At 57.0% G+C, this 11,748-nt stretch overlaps 1 protein-coding gene across 1 annotated transcript; it reads left to right on the top strand.

Moving 5' to 3' along the window:
* The first annotated feature begins 3,735 nt into the window (after positions 1–3,735).
* Positions 3,736–10,334, top strand: SMIM24 (small integral membrane protein 24). The gene is made up of 4 exons (XM_032252302.1): positions 3,736–4,306; positions 6,347–6,458; positions 6,789–6,848; positions 9,592–10,334. Exons 1-4 carry the CDS (start codon positions 4,222–4,224, stop codon positions 9,743–9,745), a joined length of 411 nt encoding a protein of 136 aa, XP_032108193.1. The 5' UTR covers positions 3,736–4,221; the 3' UTR covers positions 9,746–10,334.
* The last annotated feature ends 1,414 nt before the right edge of the window (positions 10,335–11,748 follow it).

Raw genomic sequence — 11,748 nt, forward strand, 5'->3', positions numbered from 1 at the left:
TGAACCTGGGAGGTGGAGGTTGCAGTGAGCCGAGACTGTGCCATTGCGCTCCAGCCTGGGCGACAGAGCACGACTCTGTCTCAAAAAATAATAATAATAATAAGAAGAAAAAAGATGAATGAAGAGAGTGAACCAGCCGTGAGGGAATCTGGGCAGGGCATTCCAGGTGGCAGAGTCGTGGCTGGAGCTGGGCAGGTAGGCTGCCGGTGGGCGGAAATGACTGGCAGTGTGATTAACCCAGGCAGATGGTGACCGTGGGGCAGCCGCCCAATCCTCTTAGCCCAAAGCCCCTTAATACTTCCGCTGTGTGGGTCACCTCCGGGCCTCCCCGGTGCCTGGCTGACACCATGCCAGGGCTGGCGGCCTGGGAGGGGGCCGAGGGCTGGAGCCCGTCCCCACCGCTGTACAAGGAGTACCGGCCACCGCCCCTGGACACCATCCGCCTGCCCCGGTATGTGCTGTACCTGCTGCTGGCCACGCTGGTCGTGCTGGCCGTCGCCTATGCCATTGTCGGGCACCTCATCAAAGACCTCGCCCACGACCTAGCCGGTGAGCTGCCCCCACCGAAATCCGGCCTGGCAGGTGCCGGGCCACCCCGGGTGGGTGGTTGGGGAATCCAAGGGCTTCTCCTAGCCGGGGAGGGGACAGAGAAGGGTGGAATGGCCTCACCAGCTCCCTTGCCGCAGACTGGGCGTTTGGCCCGAAGCCAGACCAGGAGGATGCCCCCCGGGAGCTGCGCCCCAGCCTGACCGGCGAGGACCTGGAGGGGCTGGACCTGCAGCTGGCCCTGGCCTGGCAGGGCGAGGAGGACGCCGTCAGGGGTGGCGAGGGGGCCCCCTCCGAACCCCCGCCTCCCCCAGAGCCCCGCCGTCCCTCCGTTGCCTTCAAGGATGCCCCGTCCCAAAGCTCCTTCTGGAAGCTGATGTGAACTAAAACCTGGACCCGGATTCTGGACGCTTTGGCGGTTATGTGGACAGAACATGCCCTTTCTGCCAGCCCTGAGCTGCCCGGTCGCAGCGGATGGCGTTCTCCTTCCCAGCCGGCAGGTTCCGGGGGTTGGATGCTGATGACTTTCCCACTCTTCAGAGACTGCCCTGCTCAGCCTCAGCCAAGCTGTCAGCAAACTGAACTAGAAACACCAGGATGATTTAAAACATTGTAATATTATCGGCCAGCCTTACCTAGTGCTTAGCGTGCACCTGCTGCTGTGTGGGGCAGGCTTTCCCTATGCATCATCTCATTTAATCCTCCAAGGTAGGACTGATTGCCCCCATTTAACAGATGGGGAAACTGAGGCACACAGCAGTGAACTGGCTTCGCCTAGGTCTTAGAACACAGAGAGCTTTTCTCAGTAAAAGCCCAGGCAACTACTGACTTTGGAGGGCAGGATCTCCGAGGTGGGTCCCACCCCATCTCCTCTGCTGGGCTCCCTTCCCTCCAAATCTTCTCCAGCCCCAACCTGGGCTGCTGGGTCTGCTTGTCTCTGGGGCGTGGTCCTGACTTCCTAACCAGATCGGGAGCTCCCAGACAGCACTGAGGCCTCCTTCCCTTCCAAGCCTTGCAGAAGATGGGGTACACAGTAGGAGTTTAATAGGTGCCTGCCTGGCTGGCTCAAGCAGACCTGTGGCCGTCCTGGGGCTGGGATGTGTAAGCTCCGTCCTGCTGAGTGGACTGTCTGCTCAGCAGTCATCCGCAGACCTCTGGAAGACAGGAAGTGCCAGGGACGAGGCAGGTGCTCCACAAACACCCGTGCGATGACACTCGGCCTTGCTGCCACTCGCCTGGGCCGTGGCTGCTCCCGTGTCAGCTGGGGCGGGGTCCCCCTTCGCCTGGGCAGGGCCCGCTATCTAATCAGCCAAGGGACCAAGGTTGAGGACAGGACAGCCTGGACCCTGAGTCATCAGTCATCAGCTGCGGGGCACCCCCACGTGAGAGCGGCCCGGTTTGCAGGTGGACCACGGGCATGTGGTTTCTGCACGCCTTTCCTGTCCCCGTGTGCTCCCGTGGCTGCTTGTGGGTCCCCAGAGGCCAAGAGCCTGGGCGAGGCAGGATAAGCTGGGGCTGAGGTGGACCTGGCTTCAAATCCCAGGTCAGACCTGCTGCGTGACCTTACCTCTCCTGGGCCGTGCACGAGACCGGCCACATTTCACGGGGTGTTAAGGAAGCAGCGTATGAGGCTGCCGAGTACGGAGCCTCGTGTGTACTCCGTGAGCGAAAAAGTTGGCTCTCAAATTTCTTTTGTTTTTAGTGACAGGGTCTTGCTCTGTCGCCCAGGCTGGAGCGCGGTGGTGTGATCGTGGCCCGCTGCAGCCTCACACTCCTGGCCTCAAGGGATCCTCTCACCGTGGCTGGGACTACAGGTGCAGGCCACCATGCCCAGCTAAGTTACTTACTTATTTATATGTTTCTATTTTTTTGAGATGGACTCTCGCTCTGTGGCCCAGGCTGGAGTGTAGTGGCGAGATCTCAGCTCATTGCAGCCCCCGCCTCCTGGGTTCAAGCGATTCCGTGTCTCAGCCTCCCGAGTAGCTGGGACTACAGATGCACGCCACCACACCTGGCTAATTTTTGTATTTTTAGTAGAGACAGGATTTCACCATCTTGGCCAGGCTGGTCTTGAACTCCTGACCTTGTGATCTGCCTGCCTTGGCCTCCCAAAGTGCTGGGATTATAGGCGTGAGCCACCTCGTCCGGCCTATTTTATTTTTCTGAGACTGAGCCTTGCTTTGTTGCCCAGGCTGGAGTGCAGTGGTGTGATCTCGGCTCACTGCAACCTCTGCCTCGGTTCAAGCAATTCTCCTGCCTCAGCCTCCCAGTTTTTTATTTTTTATTTTAGAGATGGCGGGGAGACCGGTCTAGAACTCCTGGTCTCAGGTGATTCTCCCGCCTTGGCCTCTCAGAGGGCTGGGATGACAGAAGGGCACCTCACTGGGCCTTGGTGACTCTTTTTATTTCTATTTTTAAAATTTCTTTTGAGACAGGGTGTCCCTCTGTCACCAAGGCTGGAGTGCAGTGGTGTGACCACAGCTGGTTGCAGCCTCAAACCCCTGAGCTCAAGGGATCCTCCCACCTCAACACCCCCTAGTAGGTGGGACTGCAGGTGCCTGCCAAGCCTGGCTAATTTTTGTATCTTTGTAGCAATAGGGCTTCACTAATGTGCTGCAGCTGGTCTGGAACTCCTGGGTTCAAGGATCCTCCTGCTTTGGCCTCTCAATGTGCTGGGATTACAGGCGTGAGGCACCACATCTGGCCCACCCTTCTTTTGTTTGAGACAGAGTTTTGTTCTGTCACTCAGGGCTGGAGTGCAGCCGCCCGAGTAGCTGGGACTACAGGCACGCGCCACCATGCACAGTTAATTTTTTGTATTGTTAGTAGAAACGGGGCTTCACCATGTTGGCCAGGATGGTCTCGATCTCTTGACCTCGTGATCTGCCCGCCTCGGCCTCCCAAAGTGCTGGGATTTCAGGCGTGAGCCCCCGCGGCCGGCGCACCCTTCTTCTTTTTTTTTTTTTTTTTTTTTTTTTTTGAGACGGAGTTTCACTCTTGTTACCCAGGCTGGAGTGCAATGGCGCGATCTCGGCTCACCGCAACCTCCGCCTCCTGGGTTCAGGCAATTCTCCTGCCTCAGCCTCCTGAGTAGCTGGGATTACAGGCACGCGCCACCATGCCCAGCTAATTTTTTGTAGTTTTAGTAGAGACGGGGTTTCACCTTGTTGACCAGGATGGCCTCGATCTCTTGACCTCGTGATCCGCCCGCCTCGGCCTCCCACAGTGCTGGGATTACAGGCTTGAGCCCCCGCGCCCGGCCTCCCCAACCCTTCTTAACATATTCCATTTGTATTTGTGAGTTTCCCCTGTGCACACAGTGGCAGGGGGCCTGGGCCGGGCCGGGATGTGGGAGCCATCTCAGCTCAGCCCCTGCAGCAGGGATCGCGAGGGGGTGGCTCTGAGGCTGACGGTCCCCAGGGCAGGGTGCAGGGAGGAGGGACTCCCCCAGTTAATTGTTACACAGGTCCAGAGTCTGGCCTCCCGGAGGGGGAGCGATGGGGCAGGAGCTGGCAGGGGAGGGCAGGATGCCCAACCAGGTGTTGCCAGGGGCGGGCCCTGCTCCCGGGTCTCTGGCATCCCCCGCCCCGGACCGCCCGCGCCTTATCTCGGGGCGGCAGGGCCTCACCCACACCAAACCTGTGGAGGTCGACCCGGGACGCCGCTGGCTGGCTGATGGCTCGCTCGACCGTCATGGAGATCCTGGGGTCCCTTCTGGTGCTGGAGTTTCTGCTCCTCTCCCCGGCAGAGGCCCAGCAGAGTAGGTGCAGGGGGGCGGGAGGGGGCGTCGTGGGGTGGGGGAGTTGGTCAGGGGGTCACCATCGCCCAACTTTCCACGGCGAGAAAGAGGAGAGGGGGCAGGAAGAAGAGGCAGGGTGGGTGGGAGGCCCTCCTCAGCGCCTTGCAGTCCGCCGGGCTCTGCCCGCCTCTGTAAGGGCCCGAGCCCTTCTCCTCTGATCACACCAGGCTGAGACCCCTTGAGCTGGCCGGCTCTGAGTTCCGGCCTCTCACTAGTCCCTCCCCATCCGAGCCCACTCTTCCTTTGTAAATCCCGCCTCCTCACTCCTCCTCCTTTATAAACCCCACCCGAGTCCCTCCTCTGCTGTAAACCCCTCCCCTCTGACCTCCTTCTTCTTTACCATCCCCCTCCGTTATAAGTCCCTTCCCCCGGGACCCTCCCCCTCATAAGCCCCTCCCCTCTAAGCACCTCCTTTTTATAAGCCCCCCCAGGCCCCCCTTTTTATAAGCCTCTCCCCTCTGAGCCCCTCCTTTTTATAAGCCCCTCCCCCTCTTAGACCACCTCTCTCTTTATAAGCCCCTCCCCACTGCGCTCCTCTTTTTTTTTTTTTCCTTTGAGAAAAAGGAAAAAACAGTTTGCTGTTTCCCCAGGCGCCAGGCTGGAGTGCAGTGGCGCGATCTCGGCCCACTGCAACCTTTGCCTCCCGGCTTCCAGCAATTCTCCTGCCTCAGTCTCCCAAGTAGCTGGGACTACAGGCGCATGCCACCACGCCCATCTAATTTTTGTATTTCTAGTAGAGACGGGGGCTTCACCATGTTGGCCAGGATGGTCTCGATCTCTTGACCTCGTGATCCACCCGCTTCGGTCTCCCAAAGTGCTGGGATGACAGGCGTGAGCCACTAAGACCGGCCAGCTCCTTCTTTTTATAATCCCCGCTCCCTGAGCCTCCGCCTCCTTTATAAGCCCCTCCCCCTCTGAGCTCCCCTAGTTCACAAGCCCTTCCCTATCTGAGCCCCCTCCTCTTTTGTAAGCCCCTCTTTCTTTCTTTCTTTCTTTTTTTTTCTTGAGACGGAGTTTCGCTCTTGTCACCCAGGCTGGAGTGCAGTGGCGCGATCTCGGCTCACCGCAACCTCCATCTCCCGGGTTCAAGCAATTTTCCTGCCTCAGCCTCCGAGTAGCTGGGACTACAGGCGTGCGCCACCATGACCAGCTAATTTTTGTATTTTTTAGTAGAGACGTGGTTTTTTTTTTTTTGAGACGGAGTTTCACTCATGTTACCCAGGCTGGAGTACAATGGCGCGATCTCGGCTCACCGCAACCTCCGCCTCCTGGGTTCAGGCAATTCTCCTGCCTCAGCCTCCTGAGTCGCTGGGATTATAGGCACGCGCCACCATGCCCAGCTAATTTTTTGTATTTTTAGTAGAGACGGGGTTTCACCATGTTGACCAGGATGGTCTCGATCTCTTGACCTCGTGATCCACCTGCCTCGGCCTCCCAAAGTGCTGGGATTACAGGTGTGAGCCACCGCGCCCGGCCAAGCCCCTCTTTCTCATTCATCCTCCTCTATAAACTCCTCCCTGAGCCCCTCCCATGAGTCCTAGTGTTGTAAACCCCATCCCCGGAGACTCTTCTTCACAAGCCCCTCCCCATCTGATGGCCCCGCCTCCATAAGCCCCTCCTTCTCTGAGCTCCTCCTCCTTTATAAGCCCCGCCCCTGAGCCCCTCCTTTGTCATAAGCCCGTCTCACTGTGCCTTTCTGCGTTATAAGCCCCTTCTGAGCCCCTTCTCATTTGCAAACTCCGCCCCCTCAGAACCCACCTTCATTTATAAGCCCCTCCCCTCTCTGGGTCCTCAGCCTCCCTCCCACTCTGGTAAGGTACCCTCTCCCCTCCCTAAACCCCCCACCCCGCTAAGGCATCCCGATCTCTGAAGCTCCATTCCTTTCCAAGATCCCCTCTGTCGGAGCACCCCAGTGCCCTCTCTCCTTGCTAGGGTGGTGGGGGGATGGGGGGTCCTCTGCCCTGTCCTTCCTCTGAGTCGAACCTCCCTGACCTCCTGCAGCCACGGAGCGTCGCCTGAAGCCGTGGCTCGTGGGCCTGGCCGCGGTGGTCGGCTTCCTGTTCATCGTCTATGTGGTCCTGTTGGCCAACCGCGTCTGGTGCTCCAAAGTCAGGTGGGCGCCAGCCCCGACCCCGCTGCCCCCACGGCCCTGCCCAAAGCGCTGACCCCGTCCCCAGCTTCCTAACTGTCTCTGGTCCCCGCATCACCAGCCTAGATGTCCCAATGTCTCCCATTTCCCTGCTGCTCCTCGGAACCCCTACTCTCAGAGCCCAGACGCCCGGCCTGCACCTGCCCCTCTCCCCCCCGAAAACCAGCCCGGCAGCCCACCCCTTCTTGCATTCTGGGGTTCACGAGCCCCGGCTGGGAGGTTGTGACAGAGGCTGAGGCTGTCACACCACCTCCTTCCCTTTACCCCCTCCCACCCTTTTCTTTATCTCTGCAGGGCTGAGGATGAGGAGGAGGTCACATTCAGAACAGAGTCCAACATATACCAGGACCTGAGGTACTATGCATGAGGGTGTCAGGGGTCTCTGTGAGCCCCTCCTCCGGGCGGGGGAACAGGTGTGCACAGAAGACCTGACTCTCCCCACTCCCTCAAACACCTTCCTGCCCCGGGGCCTCCAACGGTCCTGTACCTTCTGGTGGCTCCTCTCCTCCTCCCCTTGTCCCCGCTCAGGGGTTTCTGGCCTGGCCACCAGCCTTCCTGACACCATCCTCTGGCCCCACGTCTGATTCATGCTTCTCACCAGCAGAACCGCCTCAGTCGCTCACTAACTTCGAGACATTACGTGGGGCTTTCCAGTTGTGTAGGCAACTTCGCTTTGGTCCTGCCTGTGTCCTCATACCCAGCACGGGGCCTGGAACACAGGGGGTGCCTAAAAAACGCCTGTTGAAGAAGAGTGTGGTATAGGGTTGTGTAGGCATCTGTACAACGCCCAGGTGTGGGCGGCCCACCTCGACTCAGTCTCCTACGACTTCCGACTACCTCCTAACACAAGGGTTCCAACAGAGGGCTCAGGGATGCAGACGCCCATCACTTGTCCACCCACCCACCATCCATCCACCCGTCACCCCCACTCATCCACCCATTCACCCGCCTCCATCACTCACCATCCATCACCCATCACCCACTCATCCATCCACTCACCCATCCACCCATTCACCCACCTACATTACTCACCATCCATCACCCATCACCCACTCATCCACCCACTCACCCATTCACCCATCCATCCATCAACCACCATCCATCCACTCATCACTCACTCATCCACCCACTCACCCACTCACCCATTCACATCCATCCATCCCTCACCATCCATCACCCACCATCCATCCACCCATCACCCACTCATCCATCCACTCACTCATTCACCCACCCATGCATTTACCAACCCATCCACCCACTGACCTATCCATCCATCACTCATACATCCATCATTCAGCCACCATCCATCACCCATCCACTCACCCACTCATCTGCTCACACACCCATCCACCTACCCACCCATCTATCCATCACCCATCCATTCACCATCCATCCATCACCCATCTATTCACTCACTCATCCACCCACACACCCATCCATCCACTGACCCATTTATCCCTCCATTCATCCCTCCATCCATCCATCCATCCATCCACCCACCCACCCATCCACCCATCCATCATGGGCTGGGGGCTCTGTCTTGGGCAAAGGCTTGGGGACAGGAGTAGGAGAGTGGGAGCTGGGAGGTGACCAGCCTGGCTGGGAGATTCTCAGCCCAGTTCAAGATGTGCCTGAGGGGAGGACCTGAGTGGTGGCTTTGTCTAAGATCTGGCTCAGCCCCAGTAAAATGTGATTCCTACTCCCAGGATGTGTACGGAGGATCTGGCTCCCACCTGTCTAGCTGTACCTGTAGCTTCCTTTCTGCCTTGTTCATTCCTCCATCCACCCACCCAACTGTCTGCCTATACATTCATCTATTGGTCTGCCTGTGCAGTCCTCGCCCTCCAACCACCCATCCATCAGTCCACCTACCCATTAGCCCATTGATCCATCCACCCACCTACAGTCTCAATTATCCTCCATCTACCTATCCACTGATATGTCGTTCTCTTCTTCCTCCAATTCATCCACTCATCTACCTATTAATCTGTCCCTCCCTCTATGCAACCATCAGTTCTCTTTATCTACTCATCCATCCATCCACCTATACATTAGTTCATTGATCTACACATCCATCTATATTCCCATTCTCATCCTCCATCCACCCATCCACTGATCCATCATTCTCTCCTTCCTGCAATGTATCCATTTATCTTCCAATTCATTTATTCAACCTCCATTCACATAACTACTCTCTATTCACCCATCCACCCACCCACCCATTCATTCATCTACTCATTCATCATCCATCCATCCATCCATCCTTCCTTCCAACCACTTACCCATTTATCCATTCACCCATTCATCTCTACCCCCATCCTTCCCATCCACCCATCCATAATCCATCCATTCACCCGCTATCCACCCACCCATCCACTCATCTACCCTTCTATCCCCCAACTTCTTTACCCCCCTCCCCATGTATCCATCCATCCATCAAGCAATTTAGTCTTTTTTTTTTGAGATGGAGTCTTGCTCTGTCACCCAGGCTGGAGTGCAGTGGCGTGATCTCAGCTCACTGTAACCTCCACCTCCCGGGTTCTTGCAATTCTCCTGCCTCAGCCTCCCGAGTAGCTGGGACTACAGGCGCCCACCACCACTCCCGGCTAATTGTTTTTGTATTTTAGTAGAGACGGGGTTTCACTGTGTTGCCCAGGCTAGTCTCAAACTCCTGAGCTCAGGCAATCTGCCCGCCTCAGCATCCCAAAGTGCTGGGATGACAGGCGTGAGCCATCGTGCCTGGCCCGCAATTGAGTCTTAGTTGCGATGATGATAGGCAGCATGAACCTCCATATCATCTGCCCAGCCACAGCCCCCAGCCTGAGAAGCAGCCTCCTTCCCCAGGGGTAAACTGAGTCCCAAGAGGCAACAGGGGCCCTTTGGCTTCTCTCCATCCATCTAACCCTCCATGGAGCAACTGAGTCTTAGTTGCTGTCTTTGTGAAATGGAAATCGTGAGGCTGCGTCGTCTGGGTTATTTTGAAGATTCACTGAGATACGCTTGTAAAACACATCACATGGGCTGGCTCAAATGAATAGTCATTAAATAGGAATGATTCTGTTTCTTATTATGGTTTGGGGCCTTTGTATCCCTACAGTGAAGACAAGAGTGAGAAGAAGGATGCCAAGGAGAAAGAAGAGAAGAAGAAGAAGGAGAAAAAGGCAGCCAAGGAAGGAGAGAGCAACTTGGGGCTGGAGCTGGAGGAAAAAGAGCCCCAAGACCACGAGAGAGCAAAGAACACAGCCATGTAGATTCCTGGCTGCTTCTTCCAGGCAGTCCCCCAGAGATGCCTCTTCTGCCCCCTGCAAGCAACGCCCTGGCGTTGAAGCCAGTGAAAGGACTCCATCTGGGATTCAGAATGCAGTGTTCTCAAGTGAAGGAGGCTTGGATCCCACCCTACCTCCTTCCATGGGGGCTCTCCGGGCATCACGTGGTTTTCATGCACCCCTCTTCCTGAGCTTAGTCCCTGCCTGGTGATTCTTCCGATGCTTGGAGAACATCCCTGGTTGAGGAGACACCTGCAATCCTCCGCAATCTCATGGCTCCACCTGCTTCTACCCACTGCCTGATTTCTCTTCTCTCTGCCTGATGTCTGCTGGCCAGAACTTCCCCTCTCCCATGCAGCCGCTGTCCGTCAAGGGCTGCCTCCTGATGGCCTGGATTAAAGAATTCCTAAGAGCCCTTTGGAAGGGCTCCTGTCATCTCTTGGGACTCAGTTTACCTCTGGGGAAGGAGGCTGCTTTTGGGGCTGGAGGTGATGGCTGGGCGGATGATATGGGTGCTCAGGCTGCGCAGGTGCCCAGATGCCCTGGGCAGATTAAACACTCCCCCGCCAATCTGGTTTCTGCTGTCCTGAGCCCTGGACTTTGTGCCCTGAGCGCCGTCTCCAGGGAAATCTTTGCTCCTTCCCCCACCCCCAATCGTGTTCTCGGGCACGTGGCTTTGTTCCTGGGAACTGGACCCTGGAGGGTGGGGGTGTCCCAGGGCTCTGCAATATCTTGGAAAGCGACTAGCACTTCCTTTCCCAGTTTCTGTTCTCCCTCCAGGCCCTGGACCTTGCCCTCAACAATGACCATTTCTCTTTTTTTTTGAGACGGAGTCTCCCTCTGTTGCCCGCGTTGGAGTGTAATGGTGTGATCTCCGCTCACTGTAACCTCCACCTTCTGGGTTCACGCGATTCTCCTGCCTCAGCCGGGCCACAATTACCATTTCTTTCTTTTTTATTATTTTCTCTTTCTATTGTATTTTACTGTTTTTTTTTAAAGAAACGGGGTTTCACTGTGTTAGCCAGGATGGTCTCAATCGCCTGACCTCGTGATCCGCCCGCTTTGTCCTCCCAAAGTGCTGGGTTTAAAGGCATGAGCCACTGCACCCGGCTGCGTTTGGAATTTTTTTGCGGGGGTATTTTGGGTTGTCACAAGCCTGCCCCCCTTTTAGGATGGGGAGCCAGGGGTGACCAACCCAACAGCCTGTCGTGCTGGGGCGGCCCCCAACTCCTAGCCAGGAATCGCATCACCCGGGGGGGCAAGGATTGGACATGACGGAGGCTTTCCTTGAGATCCAGGGGCAGGCTGAGTCTCCACCCCGGCCCACTCCAGCTGAGACCCCCTGAACTGGGCTCAACCCCCGCTCTACAGGAAACCTCCTCCGAGAAAGGAGCTGGGAGGGGGGAGGTGCGTGGGGTCCCCAGTCTGCCCACAAGGGGGCGCCAAAACCTCGGTGCTGAGGGCAGCAGGGGCCACCCAAGTTGGGAGTGGGACTTGGGAAGGGGCCTCGGACCCCCTATCCTCGATGTCCTGAGTGCCTGTCACTGGGGAGTAGCGTGGGGCCGTGTATCTGTGTGTTGGCAAGGACGCACTGTGCCTGCTGCCCTGTCAATGCACCTTACCTCGCTTTTTGTGCCTCAGTTTCCCCATTTGCAAAAAAGGATCGTCCCTGCCTTGCGGTCTTGTGGGTAGGATGGAAGGAGCCCATGGGGCAAAGAGAGTTTTCCTGGCCCATCCTGGGGTATCTTGGGGTTTTGGATGGGGGACAGGACGGAGGGCGCCAGCTCAGCCCTCCAAGAAATGGCCTCTCACGCTTTTTGTTTTTTGAGCCAGGGTCTTGCTGTCACCCAGGTTGGAGTGCAGTGGCTCGATCTTGGCTCACTGCAGCCTCTACCAACCAGGCTCAAGCGATCACCTCCACCTCCCAAGTAGCTGGGATTACAGCAATGCACTACCATGCCTGGCTTTTTTTTTTTTTTTTTTGGAGA

This window comes from Sapajus apella, unplaced genomic scaffold (assembly GCF_009761245.1).
Source record: "Sapajus apella isolate SASKATOON/1434 unplaced genomic scaffold, GSC_monkey_1.0 scaffold77, whole genome shotgun sequence".
Lineage (NCBI taxonomy): Eukaryota > Metazoa > Chordata > Mammalia > Primates > Cebidae > Sapajus > Sapajus apella.

Coding starts and splice junctions, on each gene's coding strand:
- SMIM24 (XM_032252302.1), top strand. CDS start 4,222: ATGGCTCGCTCGACCGTCATGGAGATCCTGGGGTCCCTTCTGGTGCTG. Junction 4,307..6,346: donor CCCGGCAGAGGCCCAGCAGA/GTAGGTGCAGGG, acceptor GACCTCCTGCAG/CCACGGAGCGTCGCCTGAAG. Junction 6,459..6,788: donor GTCTGGTGCTCCAAAGTCAG/GTGGGCGCCAGC, acceptor TTATCTCTGCAG/GGCTGAGGATGAGGAGGAGG.